Here is a 26,653-nt window from a genome sequence, read left to right as displayed (position 1 = left end):
TGTAGTCTGTGTTCCAGAAATACCAACTGCTCCTCTCCCTTCCTTATATAATTTGCATACCTTCAACATAGCTGATCAACAAGGTATTACCCTAAACGTAATCTATTCGATCTAATTTCTACCAAGATGTGAATGACCCATACCTCCCTAACTGTCTTAGAGTGGGACATGCATGCTAAAAGAGATTGATTTTTTTAAATCATTTTTTAAAAGATTTTATTCATTTATTTGACAGAGACACAGATAGAGAGAAAACACAAGCAGGAGGAGTGGGAGGGGGGAGAAGCAGGCTTCCCGCTCAATAGGGATCCCGATATGGTGTGGTGCTCGACCCCAGGACCCTGGGATCATGACCTGAGTCAAGGCAGACGCTTAACAACTAAGCCACCCAAGCACTCCTAGAGGTTGATTTTTAACCAAATAAATTTCTACTTGATGGAACTCCCAGTAAAGTGGTACATAAGGAAATAATAATAATCATAACAAGCTTGTTTGAGGGAAGGAATGTATGAGACTGGGTAAGAGAAAATAGGACAGCCAAGCAGACCTGCTTCCATCCGTGCTTTTGAGCTATTCTCAGTTTTCCCAATAATTCCATTTCCCCGGCTTCTGAATTCAAAATAATCTTTACTCCCTGGTTTTCAGCTGTAGGAGCTTCCATGGAAGTAACAGAAGTGGTTCTGGCTTTGGGGAACATTTGGATGGGCCCCAGGGAGGTAGAGGAGGAATAGCAAAATGAGAGGTGTACCCCACCGTGCGTAGACTGCTTACAAATTGTCTTTGTAATCAGGCACTGAACAGAACTGTATTCAGTTGAAAAAGTATGAAACATCTCTTTGCCCCTTGAAGAAAGCAAGTGGGAACTCACCTAGAGGAAGGGAAAGGTAGACCAGATACTCTAACATCTGGCATTATGCCAAGAATGTGCTCTCAAGACCTTTATGTCTACATGTAGTGCTTATCAATGAAGAGACATTTTATTAGATACAGAAGTAATTTTTTACATTAAAAATATATCTTGACATTTTCTCCAGGCTAATAACAGAACCCTGCAAGAGAAGATTTTACAAGTGAACAATTTGGTGGAAGCCTTCGGCAATGCCTCCACCATCATAAATGACAATTCCAGCCGATTTGGTAAATACTTAGAAATGAAATTTTCCTCTTCCGGAGCTGTCGTGGGAGCACAGATTTCTGAATACCTTCTGGAGAAATCACGAGTTATCCGCCAAGCTTTGTAAGTCGGTGTCAAATATTTCTTTTTCTGGGAAATAAGCAAAGAATGCTTTTATTTTAATAGCAGAATATCTTACTTATTCAAAAAACTTAGCAAATGTTATTGATTATCTTCTATATGAAAGGCATTTATTGTTAGAATCAAAGAGATCCCTCAGTATTGTCTTATTTTCACATATTATGTCTAGTAGGAGAGGTAATAAATCACCTGAATTTATGATACCAGATATAAAACCTATAAGCACCTCATAGATGCTAACAGGATAAATTGTAGGGATTTCTGAAGTAGAAGAGAACATATTTCTTTACATAAAACTAATGTGAAATTTAATTAGAAATAAGAGTCTTTTTTCTTTTTAGTGCTAGAATATATAGATAGATCTTTGTATTAATTCTATCCCTCCTATGGTTTTATATATAAGAGACGAAATAAAAGTCTCAGGTATGGGCTTAATTGTACTGTCCTGTTAATTTCCAGCCGATTTCAGCCACCAATACAATGTTTCGGTGTCAGGTTGACTGAGTTCCTTTTGGTAGTTTGTAGCTGAAAGACAAAATTTCTCTACTATCCTAATGATTCCAAAATATCTTTGTTATTCTCATGTGGAAACTATAGTCAAAGCATTGGATTTAGTTGTTACATTATTGTTACATTATTTCTAAAAAGTGTGGCAAGTTAGGGGCACGTGGGTGGCTCTGTCACCCGTCATTGAGCATCTAACTCTTGAATTCAGCTCAGGTTGTGATCCCAGCATCCTAGGAACAAGCCCCGCATTGAGCTCCACATTCAGCATGGATTCTGTCCCTCTCCCTGCCCCTCAGCCCCTCCACCCTCATGCAGCCTCTCTCTCTCTCTCAAATAAATAAATAAAAAACTTAAAAAATCTTTTTAAAAGTGTGGCAAGGTAGAGTCTTTCACTTTTCTTATGTTGGTTTTATACCAAGCATATCTACATTACTATAGAAATATGTCTTTTATTAAAATCATGGGAACACAAGTCTTATTATATGCTAGTACATTATTAAATTTCATATAAATACCTTCAAATTTGCTACTATTCAATTTATGAATAAATTGTGAATATAAGTTGCCTGGAGTCTACTTCCTGAACTCGACTTTCACTGTGGAAAATTATGCTTTGATCCTCAATTCAAAATACACAGGGAATGACTACGAGATGAATATTTTGTATTGCGGCTTCACCACATACGTGTTAGTTCACTTTGGATTAGTTATTTAAACCCTAAAAACCCTTCTAGGATTTAAACCCTAAAAACCCTTCTAGGATCTTGGTTCTGCAATTTCGTGTGTGTGTGTGTGTGTGTGTGTGTGTGTGTGTGTGTGATTTGAAATATTTAATCTCTCTGTACCTCAGTTGTTCATCATGAAAAGGAAAATAACAGTAGTACTTCTCCCTCAGTTAAGAGGACGCCTGTGAAGTATGTAGCACAATGGATGACACGTAGGGAGAACCCCGTGAGCCTAAGCCATTGTTAGCAGTAATAGTGTGGATAGTTGTGTGAAGCTTAGAAATGATACTTAGCGCAGTACATGGGACACTGAATATGCTCAGTAAATGACAGCCACTAGTCGTGCTGTGTGCCAGGTCCCCAGAACTTACTGGATATGCATGTCAGCCTCTCGGCCACATGGAGGAACCCTGGGGGGTCTCTCACAGATGTGGAGATGGAACCGGTTCTCAAAGTAATCTCTCCTGTTCTCATAACTGTGTAAGACTCTCCTTGAGGCCTCTGGGGAAGAATGACCTAACGACCTAATAGGCTGACTCCTGAGATTCGGGGGGACCACCGTGATAGTGTCGGGGGCACCATTCACAGCGGGTTCTCTGGAGCTCTGTGCTGGGGCGCCATTCACAAATTCCTTGGGAACAATAACTTCTAGAGCTCCCCACTGAAGCCCTGGGTTTGAACCATAGACATAATCTTGTTAGTACTGACTGCTATATGGTAGGATGTATTTTAGGAAATGGTACAATTGGGATTATATTTTAGACACACTGTGAATTAATGAAGCTTTTTTTCCAACTATCCTAAAGAACTATTCTAGTTTTATAGTGTTGTTTATTGGGTCCCCCAGTCAACACTTTAAGTTCCAAATTCACAATCAACTTGAAATCCAACACGGTTTGTCATTGGAGCGTGGCTGCCTTATAGTTTTTCCATTTTTTAAATTTTTTTTACCCCTATTTTCTTCTTTTACTTAATTTCAATAGCATTTGTAAATTCTAGAGAAGCTTCTTGTGGTCTTTGAAAATGAAGTACCAAGTAGATTATTGAAGAATTCCTAGGTCACAGAGCATAAGACAGAGAGTAGAGAATAGATCCGAGGAGGCAGGCAAGAACCAGAACAGATGTTTATGTCTTAAAATGAACCTACTCTTTATTTAAAGGGAATAAGTTCTTTTTTAAAAAGATTTTTTAATTTATATATTTGACCGAGAGAGAGACAATGAGAGAGGGAACATAAGCAGGGGGGTTGGGGGTGGGAGAAGCAGGCTTCCCGCCAAGCAGAGAGCCCGATGCGGGGGGCTCAATCCAGGACTCTGGGATCTGACCTGAGCCAAAGGCAGCCGCTTAACAGCTGAGCCACCCAGGTGCCCCTTAAGAGAATAATTTCCTTTTTCTTTTTGCTTCTGCCCATGTTGTCCCACCCTAATCTCTGACCACATTTATTTTTATAGATAGTCCTATTTATTGATATATGTTTAAATATTTATAAATGATTCATAAGTAATTTATAAATATATACTTATATATTTAGGTATTTATAAATATATATTTATGTCTGTTATATATGTATGTTTTTGTTCCTAATGATAATAGAATCATTCAGTTGTGGCTTAATGAAAAAATCTTAAAAGAGGCTCCTTAATTTCAAGAAGAAACGGAGCACATGGAAGTCAATGCTCAGTAATTCTCACGAATAGAAATTATAGCTGTTTCGCTGCCCTTGTCTCCCATTACTATAGTTTCCTGCAACAAAGCATTGACTGTGCACCAGATGCTGCCGGAGGCGTCCACAAAGTGGCTGTTGTGGTCAGTTGTGGCGCTCTCTATGGAAGAAGGAAAATATTATTTATGGAGCACTTACTGTGTGTTGGGCACTGTGCTAAGCACTTTATATGCATTATCTATTTTAATTCTAACAGTGATAGGATGGATATTATTGTCTATTTTATAAATGAGGAGGCTGGGACTGAGAATTGTAATAAGTCACATAATACCAAAAAGCTAATAAATGGCTGAGTTGGGGTTTGAACCCATGTGTCTGTCTGACTCCAACATCCACTATTCTTCCATCTGTCTGTCTGTCCATCCGCCCATCCATCCATCCATCCATCCATTTGGCAAATATTAATTGAGTGCTACTATGTGCCAGGAACTCTAGTGGGCACAGGAGATACAAAGCTGAGTGAGGTCGGATTCTTCCAGTAGAGCAGCTCAGGCTTCTGGATCATGTGTGCTCTGAAACAAAGCTTGCTGACCACTTGTTGGTTTCTAGTCTCCCAGGAAAGTAGGCAATGAGTTCATCTGCTCAGTGTGAGCAGCCAAGGGGTAAGGGAGAGGGATTGAGGAGACTACGTGTCTCAGAGGAAGGAGTCCTTGGTGGAGGAAGCTGGAATTAGAAATGGAAAATTAAAAACACTGTTACACAAATATCCTATGAGGCCTTAGGAAGTCAAAGCTGCATTGTTGGCTTTCCCAGCCTTATTGTTGGCCACTTTGTTGAAGATTCAGAAGTTTCACAGTTGGGGTAAGCCACACCCCTGTGAGACCTTTGCCATAGTTTTGAGGGTGTTATAGGTCTTGGCCATATAGGTGACCCCCAGGCTCCAAGCAGGTGAATACACATGAGACAGACCTGAGGACCCTTCTGCAAATGGCTGAGCGAAGAAGTATTAGAAGATCCACAGTTAGGGGTGGAGAAATATTACCTGGTAAATTGCCGAGACCCCTGTGTTTGTCCCCAGCCATTCTGTCCTGGGAACCACTGGTCTTATGAGCATGTATGGGATGTTATGGTCTTCTGTCTTCTGAAATGCAATTTTGATGTAGTTGGGGCAACATATGAGATAGGAAATCATTGGCGGTATCTTCTTTTCCTGTTACTTTAATTCTCTGATTGTTTATCCAACCGGAGGTTGATGTATTTCCTATAGCATCTCCAGGTCCTGTCCAATTACAATTCTCAGTAAGTGTAAACTGGTAATTAAAGAGAAAACCAGCAGTTTTGTGTTTCTACATTTATGACTCACATCTCTAATTGTACACCGCAACCATTTAAGCATTAAAGGTGTGACGCGTAGAGCAATCGATGTGATTTCGTTAGAACAAAACAAACTAAATTATGTGCTGTGCCAGTCTTCGAGAACTTTTGTTGTGGTGAGAAAAGACAAGAAGTAAACTTGTGGCTTGGTTCTGACCTTGCTCATGCACAATGCTGGTGTTCACTGAAGCATTAGTGGGTACTGCACAAGGGATGGCTGGGAACATCATTCTTAAGGACATGCGGTCCTTGCTTCAGCGTTCGAGCCCATGCACCACCCTTTGCTTGAAAAGCTCACTTGTCTTTGGTTCCCCGACTGGATTCCCCTGATTTCCTCTCCTACTTCTCTGAATTTTTTTTTCTCTGACTTTGATTCATCTATCCATTCCCTGAATGTGTATTTACCAAAGTGTGGTCTTCTGGGTGTTCCTCTTTTCTCTCTACTCTTTCACTTAGCAATTCAGCTGTCAGGGCCCCAACAACTAGTTCTATGTGACTGACACCCAAAGATGTACTTCTCCCTCCCACCTAAGTTCACATTTTTCATTTCCATGTACCTAGATATCCTGTTGCCATATAGAACTCAACTGTATATGTATAGTCAAATGTCTTTCTTTTCCTGCTGGTCCCCTTTTGGGGGTAGGAAGCCATCCTCCTCCATTTATAGAAAACCTCTGACCTTCACTTCACTCCCCATGTCTAAAGACTTGGGAGTCCCTCTCTAGAATGACTTTCACAGCTCTTCTCTGCTTTCCCGTCCTCTGCTGCTATTTTTTCTCAAGCCCTTCTTCCCTCTGATTCAGACATTTGAAAGGTTTGGACTTCCTGACCGTTTGAACTCTCTTCCAAGGTGCGGTGATATTATACCATCCCAGACTTAGGGGAGAGTCTCAACCCAGAAGGTATACTAATCAAAAACAGTGTTACTTTTTTCTTTCAAAATGTTGGATTCTTTTTGAAATACTAACAAGGAAAGCAAGAATCCGCATTCATCACTCCATCAAGTCACACACCTTCATATTAAGCATTTTTACTTGTTAAAGACTGAATAGAGTGTCTTACAGAGTTATTGATGAGGCACAAATATCAAATGTCTAACCATGTTATTTTAAAACCTCTTGAAAACCTCTCTTATAGAGGAGTTTTTAACCTTAATGAAGTCCAGTGTATCACTTAATGTCTTTCAGGGATCATGGTTTTGGTGTCGCATCTAAAAAGTCATCACATAGCCACCATCAGCTTGTTTCTCTGATCTTCTTGGAGTTTTATAATTCTGTGTTTTACATATTTAGGTCTATGACCCATTTTGTATTAATTTTTGTGAAAGGTTTAAGGTCTTTGGATTCCTGGTTTTTTGTTTTGTTCTGTTTTGTTTGTTTGTTTGTTTGTTTTGCTGGTGGATGTCCAGTTGTCTTTGCTTCGTTGTATTACCTTTTTTTTTTTTTTTTTTTTTGGTCAATACTACACTGTCTCGATTACTACAGCTTTCTAAGAATTCTTGACGTCAGGCAGTGTCAGTCCATTAAACTTTTTCTTCTTCAATATTGTATTAGCTATTCTTGGTCTTTTGCTTCTCCATATAAACTTTAGGATCTAAACATCAATATCCACAAAATAACTTGCTCAGATTTGGAATGAGATTGACTTTTATAGGCTAACCTGTATCCTGCAGACTTGCTATAATTGCTTATTAGTTCAAGGAGTGTTTTTTTTTTTTTTTTGGTCAATTCTTTAGCTTTTTCTATATAGACAATAATGTCATCTGTAAAGAAATACAGTTTTGCTTTCCCCCTCTCAAACTGTATACAAGAGTTGGGACATCCTTGCCTTGTTCTTGATCCTAGTGTGACAGCTTTCAGTTTCTCACTATGAAGTGTGATGTCACCAGTAGTGTTTTTTATAGATCTTCTTTACCAAGTTGAGGAAGTCTCCCTCTATTACTAGTTTACTGAGTTTTTTTTGCCATGAATGGCTGTTGGTTTTTGTCAAATGCTTTTTCTGCATCTACTGGTAGGATCATGTGATTTTTTTCTTTTTTAACCTACTGAGATGATGAATTGCACGGATTAATTTTCTGAATGTTGAAACAGCCACACATACCTGGGGTATATACCATTTGGTCATGGTATGTAATTCTGTTTATTCATTGCCATATTCAATTTGCCTACATTTTGTTGAGGGTTTTTCCATCTAGGTTCATGGAAGCTATTGGTCTATAGTTTCCTCATGATATCTTTATTTGGTTTTGGTATTAGGATAATGCTGGCCTCACTGAACAAGTTAAGTATTCACTTTGCATCTATTTTCTGAAAGAGACTGTAGAGAATTGGCATAAATTCTACAGGAAATATGTGGCATAATTAACAGTGAATCCATGTGGCATAAATCAAATATTTGGCATAATTCAACAGTGAACCCATTCAATAGCTTTCTATTTTGGAAAATTATTAATTATTGATTCTATTTCTTTAATAGATTTTTGAGCCTCTTCAGATTGTCCGTTTCCTCTTGTGTGTGTTTTGGCAAATTAGACCTTTCAAAGAATTGGTCCATTTCATCTAGGTTTTGAAGAATGGAGTTGTTCATAGTATTCTTTTATTATCCTTTTAATTTCCATGGGCTGGTAAGTGATGTCCCTTCTTTTATTTCTGATATTAGTAATTTTTGTCCTTTTTTTTTTTTCTTAGCCTGCCTGCCTAGAAGCTTATTGATTTTATTGATCTTAAAAAAAAATCTTTTGGTTTTTCTCTACTGATTTCTAATTTCATTGATTTCTGCTCTATTTCATAGTATTTCTTGTCTTCTGCTTTGGATTTCTTTGGACTTCTACTTTAGATTTAATTTGCTCATTTAACCAGCTTTCTAAAATGAAAAGTTAGATTATTGTTTTTAGATCTTTCTTCTTTTTAACAGAGTCATTGAAGGCTCTAAATTATCCTCTAAACACTACTTTTACTGCATCCCACAAATTTTGTTAAGTCATGGTTTTATTCTCACCTAGTTCAACATGTTTTCAATTTTCTTTTAATATTTATCTTTGAACCATGTATTATTTAGAACTGCAGTATTTGATCACCACATATTTTGGAATTTTCCAGTTTATCTTTGTTATTGATTTCTAGTCTCTATTGTGAGCTAAGAGAAGAGATTATATGATGTCAATTATTTTTAATTTGTTAAGGTTTGTTCTATGGCCTAAGATGTGGTCTGTCTTGATGAATGTTCCATATGAGCTTGAGAAGAATTTGAGTTTTGCTGCTTTTGGATGATGTAGTCTAGAGGATATCAGTTATGTCCAGTTGATTGATATTATTGTTGCAATCAACTGTGCCCTTACTGCTTTTCTGCTTGCTTGATCTGTCCATTTCTGAGAGACGTGTGTTGACGTTCCCAGCTACAATAGTGGATTCTTCTCTTTCTCCTTGCACGTTTATCAGTTTTTGTCTCACATAGTTTTATGCTCCGTTGTTATGTCCATAAACATTAAGGATTATTATGTCTCTTGGGGAATTTAACCCTTTATCATTATGTAATATATTTCTTAATCCCTGATAAGTTCCTTGCTTCCCTGCTCTGTGAAATATAATTGTTGTTCCTGCTTTCTTTTGATAAGTGTTAGCATGGTATATTTTTCTTTATCTATTTATTTTTTTAGAAGATTTTATTTTATTTATTTGAAAGAGAGGGTGAGACTCTGTCTCACAAGCTGGGGGAGAGGGAGAAGCAGAGGCAGAGGGAGAAAGAAAAGCAGGTTCCCCACTGAGCAGGGAGCCCAGTGCGGGGCTCTATCCCAGGACCCAGGGATCATGACCTGAGCCGAAGGCAGACACTTAATGACTCAGCCACCCATTTATTTAATGGATAAATAAATATCCATTTATTTTTAATCAATATGTGTCTTTATATTTAAAGTATGTTTCTTGTAATAACATATGTATAAGTCTTATTTTTTGATCCCTCTGACAATTTCTGTCTTTTAATTGGTATTATTTAAACCGTAGATGTTCAGAGTGATTACAGATATAACTGGATTGATTCATAGCTATCATACTACTGTTTTCTAATTGTTGCCCTTGTTCTTTGTTACTGTTTTTGTCTCCCACTCTTTTTCTGCCTTCCGTGGTTTTTAATTGAGCATCTCTATGATTCTATTTTCTCACCTTTCTTAGCATATTTTGATGATACTTCTTTTTTCACTTTTTTAGTAGTTACCTTAGAGTTTTCAGTATGTACTTATCACTAATCCAAGTCTTCCTTCAAATAACACGATAGTCAGTACTTTATAACAATATCTCATAATAACAAAATAATTCTAGTTTTACTCTCCAGTCCCTCATTTCATTGCTATGATTGATTTCATCATATATAAGCATACATAATATGTACACATGTATATTTATTATATGTACACAGAAGCATACATAATTGAATATATTGTTACTATTACTCCTTTATTTGTATTATTCCAGAAGCTGGGGAATGCTGCTTATACATAGACCACAGAGATTTCTCGTGCAAGTGAGAAAACTGAACCCCAGAAAGGCTGTTAACAAAGTGGTTAAAGATAAGGCTTTGGCCTTAAACAGCCCTGGTTAGACAGCATGGTACTGCCACACAAACAGACATATAGACCAGTGGTACAGAGTAGAGAGCCCAAATATGGACCCTCAACTCTATGGTCAAATAATCTCTGACAAAGCAGGAAAAAATATACAGTGGAAAAAAGACAGTCTCTTCAATAAATGGTGCTGGGAAAATTGGACAGCTATGTGTAGAAGAATTAAACTTGATAGTTCTCTTATACCATACACAAAGATAAACTCTAAATGGATGAAAGAGCTCAATATGAGACAGGAATCCCTAAAAATCCTAGAGGAGAACATAGGCAATGACCTCTTCAACATGGGCCACAGCCACTTCTTTTAAGACAGGCCTCCAAAAGCAAGGGAAACAAAATCGAAAATCAACTTTTGGGACTTCATCAAGATAAAAGGCTTCTGCACAGCAAAGGAAACAGTCAACAAAACAAAGAAACAACCCACCGAATGGAAGAAGATGAAGATATTCACAAATGACACTATAGACAAAGTGCTAATATCCAAGAACTATAAAGAACTTCTGAAACTCAACACCCAAAAAACAGATAAGTCCAAAAATGGGCAGAAAACATGAACAGACACTCCTCCAATGAAGACAATCAAATGGCTAGCAGACACATCAAAAAATGTTCATCATTAGCCACCAGGGAAATTCAAATCAAACCCACATTGAGATACCCCCTTAACACCAGTTAGAATGACAAAGATTAACAAGGCAGGAAGCAACAAATGTTGGAGAGGATGTGGAGAAAGGGGAACCCTCTTACACTGTTGGCGAGAATGCAAGTTGGTGCAGCCACTTTGGAAAACAGTGTGGAGAGTCCTCAAAAAATTAAAAATAGAGCTACCCTGTGACCCAGCAATTGCCCTATTGGGTATTTACCCCCAAAATACAGATGTAGTGAAAAGAAGGGCCATATGTACCCCAGTGTTCATAGCAGCAATGTCTGCAATTAGCCAAACTGTGGAAAGAGCTGAGATGACCTTCAACAGATGAATGGATAAAGATGTGGTCCATATATACATTGGAATATTACTCAGCCATCAGAAAGGACGAATACCCAACTTTTGCATCAACATGTGTGAGACTGGAGGAGATTATGCTGAGTGAAATAAGTTAAGCAGAGAAAGTCAGTTATCATATGGTTTCACTTACTTGTAGAACATAAGGAATAGCATAGAGGACATTAGGAGAAGGAAAGGAAAAGTTAAGTGGGGGAAATCAGATGGGGAGATGAACCTTGAAAGCCTGTGGACTCTCAGAAACAAACTGAGCATTTTAGAGGGAAGAGCAGTTGGTGGGGGGATGGGTGAGCCTGGTGGTGGGTATTAAGGAAGGCACGTATTACAAGGAACAGTGGATGTTACATGTAAACAATGACTCTTGGAACACTACATCGAAAACTAATGATGTGTGCATAAACAAGGAATTTTGGAACACTGAAAAAAAATAAAAATTTTAAAAACCTAATGATGTATTGTATGGTGACTAACATAACACAATAAAAATGTTTAAAAAATAAGGAAAGAAAATAAAACTAACCAAAAAAAATTTTTTTAAAGTTAACAGCCCTGGTTTGAATCCAATTTAGTCATCAACTGTGTGACCTGAGGGGAGAATGGTACCCCCTCTAAGCCTTAATATCCATGTATATAAAATGAGGGACTCCTCTGAGTAACTAGGGTGTTACAGCAGGTAAATGGGATAATGTAGCCCTTCTGACCTGGTAATCATTACCATGGTAACACATGGTAACCATGTGTGACCTGGTAATCATTCACACAAGTGCACTGAATGATTCCTATGAAGTATTTCACAGTGTCTGGAATTTAATGACAGTGGTTGTTGAAAATAGTGATGATGACAATAACAAGCCAAAATTCAGTACTCCGGGAAGCCCATGGTGATGCTCATAGTTGTTCTGATAATTATATTTTCAAGTAATTTTAACAATTAGCAAATATTCTTACTAATCGCCTTACTGAAAATGTCTTATTTTTTTTCAGTGGAGAAAAAAATTTTCATATTTTTTACTACATCTACGCTGGATTAGCTGAAAAGAAGAAACTAGCCCATTACAAATTGCCTGAAAATAAGCCTCCCAGGTAACACAGCAGGTGGCACTTTTCTAAGTAATGCTTTCACTTTCCATTGAACTTTAGATTTTGATTCATCCTTTCATATTTTTTTCAGATACCTACAAAATGACCACCTCAGAACAGTACAGGACATGATGAATAATAGTTTCTATAAATCCCAACATGAATTAATTGAGCACTGTTTCAAAGTCATAGGTTTTACGATGGAGGTAAGTTTGAAAGAACCTCTTTAGAAAGTATCTTTTTGTCATCACGCATGGTAAGAATGACCATTTATTGAGTGACTAATATATGCCAGGCATTGTATCAAGTGTTTTATGTGAATCATCCTTTTAGTTACTGAAACAACCTCATGAAGTAACTAGAATATTTACTGGAATGTTACAATATCTACTTTATACATAAAGAAACAGTGGTCTTGACATATAATTGAATTTGGTTTTGTTCTTAATCTTTTGCTTATATTTGCCTCTCCCCATATAATTAACGTTTTACATAAATGCATATACGGGAGCAAATGACATGTTATTTTTTTAGTGCAGTCTTGTTTTCAGTGCAACTTTTTAAATACAGCTTTATTAAGATGTAGTTCACATACCATACAAGTCAGCCCTTTAAAGGGTGCATTTTAGTGACTTTTAGTATAGTCACAGTTGTGCCTCTATCACTATAATCATTTTTAGGATATTTTCATGCCCTAATTTTTCACTCCCAAAAGAAACATGCTAGCACTTAGGAGTTCCTCCCCATTTCTGCCTCATCTCTGCTTCCTATCACCATAGAGTTTTTTCTTCTGGAAAGTTCCCCAAAACAGGGTGATACAATATATCATCCTTTGTGACTGGCTTCTCTCATTCAACTTACTAAAGTTTTCAAGTTATAACATGTAACAGCACTTCATTGCTTTTCATTGTTGAATAATATTTCTCCTTATAGATTTACCTCATGTTATGTATCCATTCATCTGTTGATAGATATTTGGATTGGTGCATGCTGGGGCTGTTAGGCATAATGTTGTCGGGCTTGTGACCCCGAACTTCTTTACGTGTACTTACTGGTCATTTATATATCTTCTTTGAAGAAATATCTATTCATGTACTTTACCTTTAAAAAAAAATGGGTTGTGTATTATTATCGAGTTGTAAGAATTATTCACATTGTTAATACAAGTCCCTTATCAAAGATAGGATTTGCAGAAATTTTCTCCCATTAGTTGTTTTTTTACTTTCTCGATGGTGTCCTTTGAAGTATACACGTTTTTAATTTTTAAATTTTAATTTTTATCCCTCCCTCTGGAGGGATGGTCATTGCTTATTAATATGGCATTATATCACACAACTTTTTTATACCTGGTTTCTCTCACTCAGCAATACCTTCCAGAAATCCCTTCAACTCATCTAGTATAGCCCTAAATCAGTCCTCTTAAAGGCAACATAGTGTTCCATGGTGTGTACTACCATAATTTATTCTGCCATTCGCATATGACTGGGCATACAGCTCTTAATGTTTCCAGATCTTTGTCACTCTGAGCAAAACCAAAATAATGCCTTTATTTCCTGGTGCTATTTATTTCTATAGGATAGGTCCCTAGCAGTGGGATTGCCGGGTCAAAGGGTATGTATACTTTAAATTTGAATATGAATTATAGCATTGCCTTCCAACAACTATGAAGTATTTCATATTTCCACCAGCATTGTATGTGACTACCTTTCCCATCACCATCTCTGCCTTGTGTTGTAGCTTTTTAAATATTTGTTAACCTGATGATGGGTGTGAGTACCAACTCATTTCAAGTTTGCATATCCTTGACTAATTGTGAATTTGAGTTAATTCCATTTGTTTGCTGGCTACTTGGGTTTCCTTCTGTATGAACTGTATATTTATGTTGCCCTTTTTATTGAGCCATTTCTGAGTCAGTCTGTAAGTTCTCATTGAACATTATAGACTTTTTTTATCATTTGTGTTATAAATATGTTTTGGCTTACTTTTTTAAAGCTTTTATGTATTTCTTTATTTGAGAGAGAGTGTGTGTGTGCACGAGCTGGGAAGGGGCAGAGAGAGAGAGAGAGAGAATCTCAAGCAAACTCCACACTGAGCAGAGCCCAGTACGGGGCTCGATCTCACAACGTTGAGATCATGACCTGAGCTGAAATCAAGAGTCAGACCTCAGCTGACTAAACCACCCAGGCACCCCCGTGACATACTTACTTTTAAGTCACATCTTTTACCATACAAAAATGGGGTTTTAATTTTTATCTATTCGGACAAGTTTATCTTTTTGTGACATCAGAGGTCTGAACTTGCTTTAAAAATTCTCCCCTTTGTCTCCCTTACTACATGTAGTCTCCCAGATTTTTTTTTAGAAAGCTTAAAAAAATATTCACTCTATTAAATATATTTAATCTATTTGAAATTTACTTTTCACATAGTACCAAATGGGGCATCACTTTCATTTCCTTCCAATGAAGAGCCAGTCAAGCCTCACTATATTAAAGACTACCCTTTGCCTACTGGCTTGACCTCTCTTATATTAAGGTCTTATATAACATCGAATCTCTTTCTGAGTCTCTCTTTTATCTACCAGTCTATGTTTCTGTCTCTATATCAATATTCTGTTGACTTGATCCCTACCAAGAAGGCAAGTCCTGTTCTAACTTTCTTCTTTTCAGTACTTGCCTTAGCTATTGTCTGGTATCTGTTTCTCCATAGAAACTTTAAGATTAACTTTTCTGATTCTCAAACACCCAGCTGGACTTCTAAGGAGAACTGTATTAAATTTATATATTAACTTCTGGGGCACTGTCACTTTTATAATGTTGTTTATGTCTTTCATCCCAGATCTTGACATGTCCTTCCCTTTGTTTAAATGTTGTTTGAGATTTTTAATAATTTATATTTTTATTTATCTAGAACTTAAGCTCTATTTTTAGGGTTTTTTTCTAACCAGGTCATGGTTTTTAGTGTTATCCTCAATATTTTTTTTCTGTTGGTCGACTTTTGTAAATATATAATCATGTTGTCAGCAAAAGGAATAGTTTTATACTTTTTTCCTCTTATATCAGTCATTTTATTCTTTTGTGTACTTAAAGCATCTAAGACAGGGACTCGATATTAATTACTAAGGATTATAACTTGCCTCCCTGTCTCTTTTCTGATTTTAAATAAAAACAGTTTCAGTGTTTTGCTCTTATTTCTGATAAAGAGCTTTTATCACGTAATTTCCTTTTATTGTTGCTTTGCTTAGGGCTGCTCTTAGGAATCCTATAGAATTTTATCAAATGTCTTTTTATCATCGATTGACATGATCATATTTTTCTGCAGCAACTTGTTGATATCACTTACTATGTTGATAGATTTCTTAATATGTAAGTATCCTTAACATTTCTGTAATAAACTTAATGTAATCTTCCTTGATGAATTAGTTGGTTGTGGAGAGAAGCGGTTAAAAGGTTGAGCATTCATAGGGAAACTGGCAGGCTGTTTCTGGGACCAACCAAGGAGAAATAATGTTCTAGATCACAGAGGAGTTATCACATGACTTTTCCCCAAAGACGACTTCTTTTTTGCCAGACAACTGTGAATTACGTGGACAGGAGGAAAACAATATGGTAGACTCAATGGCAAGCCAAGGTGGAATCCAGCCTGAGGCAAATAGTTTAATCCTGAGTGGTCTTGAGCTGAAGTTGAGTAACTCTTTGGCTTAAAAGTAGAGCCTTCAGCTTGCCAGCTGTCGATTCACTGACCCTGCCTGGAGCTATGGGCTTACAACTCAAGCTGTCATCAAGTCCAGAACCAGTAAACTATAGCTCAGATCGGGAAACTTGGTGGCTCCAAGGTACCTGGCTAGAAAGGAGATGAGGGGCACCTGGATGACTTGGTAGGTTACGCCTCTGCCTTCAGCTCAGGTCATGATCCCAGGCTCCTGGGATCAACTCCCGCATCGGGCTCTCTGCTTGGCAGGGAGCCTGCTTCTTCTTCTCTCTCTGCCTGCCTCTCTGCCTACTTGTGATCTCTCTCTGTCAAATAAATAAATAAAATCTTAAAAAAAAAAAAAGATATGACTGGGGACCTTCTCTCGGTTGACGCATTAGATAGCTTTTAGGCCATAAAATGGAACAAAGAATCCATTTTTGGTTTGGTTTTGGTTTTGGAGGTTTTGGAGAAAGGTTTTGGAGGAAGCTTGTACTCTGCTCTTAGCTATAATGTTACTGTGAGGAACGTTCTCCTGGGAGACAGCTGCCTGGTTCTCACAGTGGCCGTGTGAGAATCTCATTCCCCTGCTCTGCCCTCACAAGAGAAGACAACAGTGACAACAGAGTTGGCAGGGCGACTGACTGGGTACATGAGGATGGTGTGTGAATCTCATTCCCCAGCTCTGCCCTCACAAGAGAAGACAACAGTGACACCAGAGTTGGCAGGGCGACTGACTAGATATATGAGGATGGGAGCATTGGCTTGACCAATAGCAGGTTCGTTGGAGAGCTGGGAGAGAAACAATGAGGACGGCCCAGGAGCTGACAGGGGAGGGGTTCTTCAGGGTACAGAATTTCCCTTGGCTGCGCACGGAAGGAGTAGAGCGCCGTCCACCCGCTATGTGCTCTGAGGTCTGGGTGTGGCATTGTGTCCACCTGACTGCCTTTAAGAACAACACCTGAACTGTCATATCCAAGGTCACAGATAACCCTCATACGTCTCCTAATATAACTGTTACTTTTATTATAGGTAAAATAAGTGTGTTTGTCACTGGTTCAGCTCTGGGTGAGGAAGTCCCTGACTCGGGAGGCATGAGTTTCAGCCATACTCCAGCTCACCTTCTTATGCTCTACTCCTGATATCCCAAGCATCACAGGTGACCACTAGGGTCTTTTGCTCTCTGGCTCAAAGGGTCAAAACCTTGTCCTCCTGAGTGTTTCAGCACAGTATAATCCTAGATTGGCTGCATCATGAGTAAAATTAGGATGTTTGCTGCTCTGGCCTGCTGACATGGTAGGAATTAGTTTAACCCTAACACTACTCCAACCCCAGTCCCTCCCTGCAGCCCGGAGCACCTTCCCCACTCTGCCTGGCAAAATTCCCATTCAAACATGGCTCCTCCCCTTCTGCTCTGTCACCTGCCCTCCCTAACCCTGCCCTCACTCACAGCTTGTACCTGTGGGGACAAGTTGATTTCAGCACTGGGGGGAAGGAGGGGTTTCCTGGCTTTCAAAGCAGAAGCCAGTTTAATGGCGGGTGCCACGAGTAAAGAAAAAAGCAGCCATCTGCCCTCCCCTCCAGTTCTTGGTCATGAGTAGTTGCTAGTGGTAGGTGCCTCTCTGGACTGTGGTGTGGCCCCGCTGGCCAACTGGTTGGGGGACACATCATAGGTTAACTGCATCTCAGGTCCTTCTCCAAGCTGGAGGCCTGTCGTACCCCAGGCAGATGGCTCCTGCTTCTGGCCAGGGCTGGATCCCTTTGTAGTTCTTTTTCCTGCTCTTTGCCATCAGAAGACTTGATCTTAGTGGTCCCCCCCACCCCACAGAGGCTGCTAGCTTAGAAGCAGAGAATCATTTTTAATTGATTTGTTTACTTCTAAGTCCCCCTCATTAGAGGCAGGGTTTTACTTATATTTGGCTCAGCCCCTTCCTCTTGATTGGTAGAACAATGTTCAGTTACATTAAAAGAAACCAGCCTTGCGTTTAACATCTACTGACAAGTCAAGTTTGTTTCTTTCAAACATCTTATTCCAAACTTAAACATGCTCAGCGTTCATCGGACATGGGAATATCGAAACACACAGCTTAGAATAAAGGAAAATATAAAATCTGTGGCTGAAGTGAAATGCAGTCCCTGCTAAATAATAACTTTTAGTCCTGTCCAGCGTGACTCTCCTAAGACGTGGTGTCTCCCATCTGAAAGCAGAGACTCCGAGAGTTAACGGGGCAGACTGACCAGGTTTGGAAGATAGTGGACTTCAACTGAGTAGGTGCTTACTTCCTTTTTATCCAAGTCCTGATTTTTTTTTTTTTTTTTAATCTCACTGGCTTCCTTGGTGTGTCCTGTGTCAGAGGCTGCAGCATAATTACGGTGATTCTCCAAGATGAGTATCTTTCTCTCCCTCCCTCTCTCTCCTCCCTCTTAGCTTTCTCTGGTGGGTGTTGATAGCACCCATGGTGTCTGTGTCCCGGGGGGCTGTAATTCACTTGTGCACTGGCAAGTCATTATTATCCAAAGGAAAGGCAGGCAAAGCCGAATCAGATAGCCTCTAAAAATCAAACAAATTGGAAAACTCTAAAACTTTTTAAAACATATGATTTCCTCAGCCATTTTCCTGCCACAGTTTTTAAAATAAATGATGACTAGTTTTATGATTCAGCTTATTTTAGAGACGGTACTTACTGTGTCATGACAGGAAGTTTTATTTGTTTTTCTTCGCACAGAGTCGTATGTCTTTTTTTTTTTTTTAAGATTTTATTTATTTGACAGACAGAGATCACAAGTAGGCAGAGAGGCAGGCAGAGAGAGAGAGGGAAGCAGGCTCCCCACTGAGCAGAGAGCCTGATGCGGAGCTCCATCCCAGGACCCTGAGATCATGACCTGAGCTGAAGCTTAGCCCACTGAGCCACCCAGGCGCCCCCAGAGTCGTATGTCTTAAGTCCAAAATGAAAATGCCTTTTTCCGCTTTAATTTTGCTTACATTTCTTATGATAGTCTAAAATAACAACCAAATACATTTTCTTTGGACTATGAGTTACCACATTTCATGGTGTCAGTGTTTTGGATTTTTGCCAATTTTTGCTGAGGTATCCCCTGGTGTTTTAAAATTCTTTTTTTAAGATTTTATTTATTTATTTATTTAACAGACAGAGATTACAGGTGGGCAGAGAGGCAGGTAGGGGGTGGGGAAAGCAGGCTCCCCGCTGAGCAGAGAGCCTGATGCTGGGCTCCATCCCAGGACCCTGGGATCATGATCTGAGCTGAAGGCAGAGGCTTTAACCACTGAGCCATCCAGGCGCCCCTACCCTTGTGTTTTTAATTTGTGTTTTCCTGATGACACATGATCTAGAACAAATTTCATATACTTGTTTTACATCTGTATATCTTCTTTGGTGAGGTGTCTGTTAAGGTCCTTAACTCGTTTTTTTGACTTTTTATTTATTTTTTTGTTTACTGTTGAGTTGCTTTTTTTTTAAGATTTTATTTATTTAGTTATTTGTCAAAGAGAGCGAGAGAGAGGGTGAGCACACAGGCAGACAGAGTGGCAAAGGGAGAAGCAGACTCCCTGCTGAGCAAGGAGCCCGATTTGGGACTTGATCCCAGGACACTGGGATCATGACCTGAGCCGAAGGCAGCCACTTAACCAACTGAACCACCCAGGCATCCCTTACTGTTGAGTTTTAAAAAAATCTTTGTATGTTTTGGATAACAGTCCTTTCCCAGATGTACCTTTTGCAAATATTTTCTTCCAATCTGGAGCTTGTCTTCTCATTCTCTTGACAGATCTTTTATTTGAACTTGTGCATCTAACAGTGTTTGTATAAGAATAGAAACAACATTCAGTAACTTTGTTCACTTAACTCATAAATAGAACCTTAAGTTGTCCTAAACTGACATAATTAATTAAGTTCTTTAAATCCCTGAAACCAGGTAAAAATTTAGTGCATCTCCGTCTTTCAAATATTCTGAATGACGACACAGCAGTCTTACAAAGAATGATACTTTCTAAACTTCCTGATCATTTAACTAAATCTTCCTAACACTTAAATTTATTAGCCCTGAAAATATAATAATTCAAAATTACTAATGTAGTAGATCAAGTTATCTTATACATTTGAAAATAATTTGCAATCAAATTATGTTATGCTTTTCAAATTAAAATTATAAGTGTACTATCAAATAAGTATTTACATTCAAGTCACAAAAGTAATTCTCAGATTGTCTTACTATGTCTTTGATATTTCCCTTAAGCGTTTTAAACAGTTAAGGATAAGCACGTTGCTTATCCCAAGGCTATATATCTTATTCATTAATGTAACAAAAAAGCACTGATACTATATTTCTTTGCTAGGGCTGCTATAGCAGTGTACCACAGACTGGGTGACTTAAACTACAGAAATGTATTTCCTCACAGTTCTAGAGCTGAGAAGTTTGAGACAAGGTTGGTTTCTTCTGAGGGCTGTGAGGGAAGATCACATGCCTCTTCCCTGATTCCCTGGCAATCTTTAGCGATCCTCAGACTGCAGATGCCCCACCTTGATTTCTGTCTTCTTCTTCACATGGCAGAGGGCGCCTGGGTGGTTCAGTCAGTAGAGTGTGTGATTCTTGATCTCAGGGTTATGAGGGTTATGAGTTTGAGCCCCACATTGGGTGTAGAGATGACTTAAAAATAAAAATCTTAAAAAAAAAAAGTTCTTCTTCACGTGACATTCTCCGTGGGAAGAGTTCTCCTGCTCTCACCATGTGATCCAGCAATCAAGGTCCTTGGTATTTACCCAAAGGAATTGAAAACGTATGTCCACACAAAAACCTGAGCACTAAGGTTTATAGAAGCTCTATTCCTGATCGCCAAAACTTGAAGTAATTGCGATGTCAAGTTCAGTGGGTGAATGGATAAATAAATCACGGCACATCCCAACAATGGGATATTATTCAGCACTAAAAAGAACTGGGCTATCAAGCCATGAAAAGACATGGAGGAACCTTAAATACACATTACTGGTTGGAAGAAGCCAATCTGAAAAGGCTGTATATACTGTTGGACTCCAACTATAGATATTCTGGAAAAGGCAAAACCATGGAGACAGTAAAAGACCAGTGGTGGTTAGAGATTGTGAGAAAGAGAGATGAACAGACAGAGCTCAGAGAACTTTTGGGGTAATGGAATTTCTCTAATGGTAGAAATGTGTCATTATACCTTTGTAAAAAATCCAGAGAGTGTACAAAACCAAGAGTGAACTCTAACATAAACTGTGGACTTTGAGTGATAATGATGTGTCAGTGTAGTTCATTGATTATGACATATGTATCGCTCTAATGCAGGATATTGATAATGGGGGAAGCTGTGTGTGTAGAGTCAGGGGGACAGGGGCTACTTAGGAACTATGCACTTCCACTCAGTTTTGTTGTGAACCAAAAACTACTCTAAAAATAAAGCCTATTAATTTTTTTTAAACTATAATAAAATACAGAAAGTAGACATGACCCCTATAGAAATTCAATATAGGAAATTCTTTGGTTCTAGGAACATGTAAAGTACTTGAGAGCAGAAATTATTCTTATTTCTCGGTATATACCCATTATCTCCCATAATGCTTAATAAATAGTCAACAGAAGATGGTTGAATGAATGAATGGTTGGGTGAATGACTGAATAAGAGGGGTAGGACAATAAACTTCTGGAAGAGGGAGAGTCCTTCTAACAGAATTCTTTTGCCTTGGGCAGATTAACTTGGTATAGAGAGGAAAGTGACCTTGCCCACACACATAGTTTTGGATTGCTGTCTGCCTAGCAGACCAGCCTAGTGTACAAGCACAGAGAGCAGAAATGTCCAGAGCAGCAGTGGAATAGGCTCAAGCCTGATGCATCAGAACCATGAAGGTCTGACTCTCCAGCAAACCAGAAATGTGTTCGTCCTTGCAAATATAGCAAAAGCAACAGCAGTCCTGGTCCCTCAGGAAAGACAGAGCTGTACAGCAGGAGGGGGAGTAGGTAGAAGGGATTGTGAGTGTTTTCCAGACTCCGCAGAACACTTGGAGAGCACTTCTCCTGCAAGCCACTCTTCCTCCGTGGGAAGGTATAGCCCATTCAGTGGGCTAGGAGTCAGGATTCAAAGCTCAGCTCATTCAAAGCCCATGGAAAGTTGTTAGATTGCCTCAGTACTTTTATATTGGAAAATGTTCTTTTGCTTATTATTGTTAACCATCAAACAAAAGTTGTTTTGAATTCCTTAGGGTGACCAACATCAGAGATGATTAGTCTTTGTACCATGAATAACCCAAGTGCTTGGTCAAGGTCATACCTATACCTGAGGTCAGGCCCTTTTGAGCCCCATCAAGGTAGCTGCCAAGCCAAACTGAGCCAGGGCCCTGATTTTTTGCCTCCAACTTTAATCCAAATGGATACTGTAATTATAGGATATCAAGGAGAGCCCCAGCCTGGGAGGATTACTCAACCCTTCTCATAAACAGCTGAATAAGAATTGTATGTCCATCGATTCAGCATGTGATTCTCTATTGTGGATCTCTAAACACTGTTCAAATATGACTTTGGAATGGACGCATCTGAACTTTTTAGTCCCTAATTGACAAACACACAAACACACAGAGTGTCAAAGGAATATAGTTTTCAACAACCTATTTATGAAGTATTCCTGGTATAGATGATCCACAAGGTCTGTCATTGTCCCGTGAGAAGTAGAGCAGGATGTCAGAGGCTCTGTTAACTCTCCACATGCCACTGAAGCCCATGCTGGTTGGTTCTTTACAAGTTATGCGTTTTACAAATGGAAATTCCTTACCAAGAGAATTTTCATCGAAAATTGATTCACACCAGCCCATCAGCGTATTTACTGCTCTACTTCCCAAATGTGCCCCAGTCTGTCTTCTGCTTTCCATCTCTGCCACTATCCTAGTCCAGGCCACCACCTCTCCCTAGCCTCCTGCCCATTCTACGTTTCCGTCTGCCTCCAATCCGTTCATTTCCACATCCTGGCAGAGTCGTGTTTCAAATATCACAGCTGCCTGCTTTGGAATCTCTAGTGGCTCTCCATGGCCCTTTGAATGAAACCCACACCCCTTCTGGTAGCACAGAGGGCCTGGCTGGTCTTGTCCAAGCTCACCTCTGTGGCCCCTATGACACCCACATCCCTGCCCCTTACTCGCCGTCCTCCAGCCCCACTCTGGCCTTCTTTCTGCAAAGTAGGCTCTTGTCCTTGCTGTCCCCTCTGCCTGGAACAGTCAGTTCTTCCCTGGCTGACTCCCTTGTCATCCAGGTCTCTGCTTCCCAAAGGACTGCCTTCTCTAACCTCCCCACCTCAAAGGGCCCGCCCTGCCCTCCCCAGTCACAATCACTCCTCATTTTATTTCCTTCACATTTTATTTATATTTTCCTCTCATTTTATTTCCTTCACAGCCCATTTAGTTACTGAAAATGTCACGTTCATCTCTTTGTTTGTTTTCTTAATGTCGGCCTTCTCCTTGCCTGAAGACCCCAAGGAAACAAATGTCTTCTCTTGCCTCTGCTGAAACCCCTGTGACTAGAGCAGGCCTGGCAGAAAGTATATGTTGCACCAGATAAGTGAGAACATAGAGAGTCGAGGATATGTCTGTATAGTCATTCAATAAATATATTTATTTTAAGGTTTATATATTCATTTAATCTGTACTCATATATATGTTATATATGAATGAATAAATATCCCTGAAGATTTTTTTCATATACTTTTCATGATAGTTTTTAGCATGAATTGGGATGTTGGAACAGATGGGATAATCATTTCTGATAAGTGTAGGAGCTGAGTTAGAATCAAGGCAGCAACATAAGATAACAATAAAGGATTTTGTCTATTTCCAATACTTTACTGCACTTGAACATAGTTGGAATAACAACTACAATGACCATAGTCTACTTGGCAAAATGCTTCTAGTGCCTCCAAGAACAGTGGTGGGTGTGTGTGTGTTTCTGATGTATTTTGATGTACCTTATTTAAAAGGGTTTTACCACTCTAGACTCCAAGCTGTTGTGCAGAGTTTTCATGCCTAAACTTAAATCACATGTGTCCAAATCACATGATTTGGGCACTGGGCTCTTTGGATTTCTCTTTCCTCATTCTCATTTATCCACACATAAAATGTCACTCTTAAGATTGCCTCAAGGGAAAGGAGCATCTGGACAGGACCATGTTAAAGTTCTGAAGTTTAGTTTCATGTAGATAGATTGCTCTGTGGCCTAAGGAATTCAATTATTTCTACTTCCTCCTAGGGGAGCTCCTCGTTTCTATTTTTTACTGGTATTTGCATTCATAAAATATTTTTTTAGCACTCCCTGGCAAAGAGGCACCATGTCCACCTCTCATACTAAAATGACTGAGGAGACTGAGCCTACGTGGGTCTCAGAAGCTGACATCATCCTTTGCGGAATGACCTGGTGCTGGAGCCTTGGGAATCTTGCCCGCTCTGTCCCCAGCCATCGCCACCGCCTTGCTATCCTCCAGGGGAGGGTGATGCTAACATCTGTATGGTGTGTTTCAGCAACTTGGAAGTATATACAGTATACTGGCTGCAATCTTGAATGTGGGCAACATTGAGTTTTCTTCCGTGGCAACTGAACACCAGATTGACAAGAGCCACATTTCCAATCACGCAGCTCTGGAGAACTGTGAGTGTTACTATCTTCTGCTCAAAACTGAACTCTTGGGCGCCTGGGTGGCTCAGCGGGTTAAGCCGCTGCCTTCGGCTCAGGTCATGATCTCAGGTCCTGGGATCGAGGCCTGCATCGGGTTTTCTGCTCAGCAGGGAGCCTGCTTCCCTCTCTCTCTCTCTGCCTGCGTCTCCATCTACTTGTAATTTCTCTCTGTCAAATAAATAAATAAAATCTTTAAAAAAAAAAAAAAACTGAACTCTTGAAAAATGCCTAATGAAATACTGTAAGTGTCTCATAAAGATAATCTCAGGCAGTTGTACTTATCTGGAATCCTAAAAAAGAATACTCTGATTCAATTTGCATAAAATGAAGTTTTTAAAGGCCAATATTTGAAACAGATCTTCATGCCTACAAATGAACCGATTACTGTAGAGAACTTTTCTCAAGATTAGGCTTTCCTATTTTAGGAGCTATTGATGTTTCAATGTAAAAACACAGAAAATATCACTAAAATTTAGTAAACTGATCTGAAAGGAGTAAACGCTATTATTTTATAGATTTAGCATCTGTATCATTTTATAAGTAATAAAGACTTGTATATTTATTTCCATACTGGGTGGTTTTTATACTCATTCACCCTGGGTTGACTGACTTTACGATCATTTTCTTTTCTTTTTTTTTTTTTAAGATTTTTAAAATTTATTTGACTGAGAGAGATCACAAGCAGGCAGAGAGGTAGGCAGAGAGAGAGGGGGAAGAAGGCTCTCAGCTGAGCAGAGAGCCCGATGCAGGGCTGGATCCCAGGACCCTGAGATCATGACCTGAGCCGAAGGCAGAGGCTTAACCCACTGAGCCACCCAGGCGCCCTATGATCATTTTCTATATAAGAAAAGTGCATCATGGTATTTGCTTCAAATCAACATTTTTCTCTAACTAGCAAAGTTTGATGAATTATTCCAATAACTTAAGTTTTCCCATTGATCGTGTGGTGACATAGCTTTTTTATTTAGAATATACAGTTTTTTTAAAATTTTTAATATGGTCATAAGCCCCCATAGTTCCAGATTTTTTAGACATTTCATTCATAACTTAAGGAATTATGATATAAGTTTTTATTTATATGTATTTTTTCTGATTTATACTTAATGAGATGTTTTCGGGTAATTTCAGGGGACAAAATGCCAGGCATCCTGGCCTAAACCTGTCCCCAGATCCCTACCATCTCCCTCCCACCGTGTCTCTGGGACCAGCTCAGTCATACAGCAGGACTGAGTTCGGCGTGTAATGATTGGCATGGACCGGGGAACCTGCTCTAATTTTTCTTATATAAATAAAGTCAATTGGCACAGAAGGTTTTAGACTGATATTTATTGATTGATTTTCTGAGCCATAGAAGCCCACAGCAAGCTGGGCCTTCTTTTAGCCAATGTACTGCGGGTTGCTTAAATCCCAGGCTGACCCTTTGTTCAGCAATCAAGTAGTTTTTGGTGCCCATGAGCCAGTAGCTCTGAGCTGATCTGTAGCTCCCAGCAGTCCTCAGTTATCAGAAACGGAAGGAAAAAACAGAAAACTCCAATGATGGATTCAAATTTCACCATTGATTATAATTAGGAAAGTTATCAGCAGTGAATAGAATGATTTACAATAGAGCTATGTTGTAGATATTCATATACTTAGAAACTACCAAACTAAGAAATGACTTTGGTAAGTGAGAACCTTTATTCTGAATAGAAGGAGACAGTCAAATGGGTCATAGAAGGTTAATGTGAATGGGAATGTAGGTAAAATTAATTCAAGTGCTTTCTGGAGTAGCCATTCATAGAAAATACAAATTTTTGCTGACTTACTTAAAATCTCTTGTAATTAAGTTGCAAGGAATTATCTGCAAACCAAGGCCATGTTTCCTGATGGATTTATAGGTGCATTGTTTCAATCAGGCACCTGTTCTGTCTATTCTATTCTATAAATAGCTCTCAAAACTGACTATTTCTTTTTATCTCCATTATCATCATTCTCACTGAAGACACTGTCACCTCTCAGCTGAGCTAAGGGACCTCCCAGTAGTCCCTTCACATCAACCCTTGAGCTTTTCCAG

The 26,653-nt window shown here is 39.1% G+C and overlaps 1 protein-coding gene across 1 annotated transcript in view; it reads left to right on the top strand.

Moving 5' to 3' along the window:
* Positions 1-26,653, top strand: part of MYO3A (myosin IIIA) — a 233,234-nt gene that overhangs the window by 106,648 nt on the left and 99,933 nt on the right. The window contains exons 15-18 of the mRNA XM_059404999.1: positions 1,035-1,237; positions 12,130-12,228; positions 12,317-12,431; positions 24,447-24,573. Of these exons, the coding sequence (XP_059260982.1) occupies positions 1,035-1,237; positions 12,130-12,228; positions 12,317-12,431; positions 24,447-24,573 (544 nt within the window). The remainder of the gene's footprint in view (positions 1-1,034; positions 1,238-12,129; positions 12,229-12,316; positions 12,432-24,446; positions 24,574-26,653) is intronic.

The sequence above is a fragment of the Mustela nigripes genome, chromosome 6, assembly GCF_022355385.1.
Source record: "Mustela nigripes isolate SB6536 chromosome 6, MUSNIG.SB6536, whole genome shotgun sequence".
Lineage (NCBI taxonomy): Eukaryota > Metazoa > Chordata > Mammalia > Carnivora > Mustelidae > Mustela > Mustela nigripes.
The sequence above is the reverse complement of the archived record's forward strand: the minus strand, read 5'-3'. Positions and strand labels throughout refer to the sequence as shown.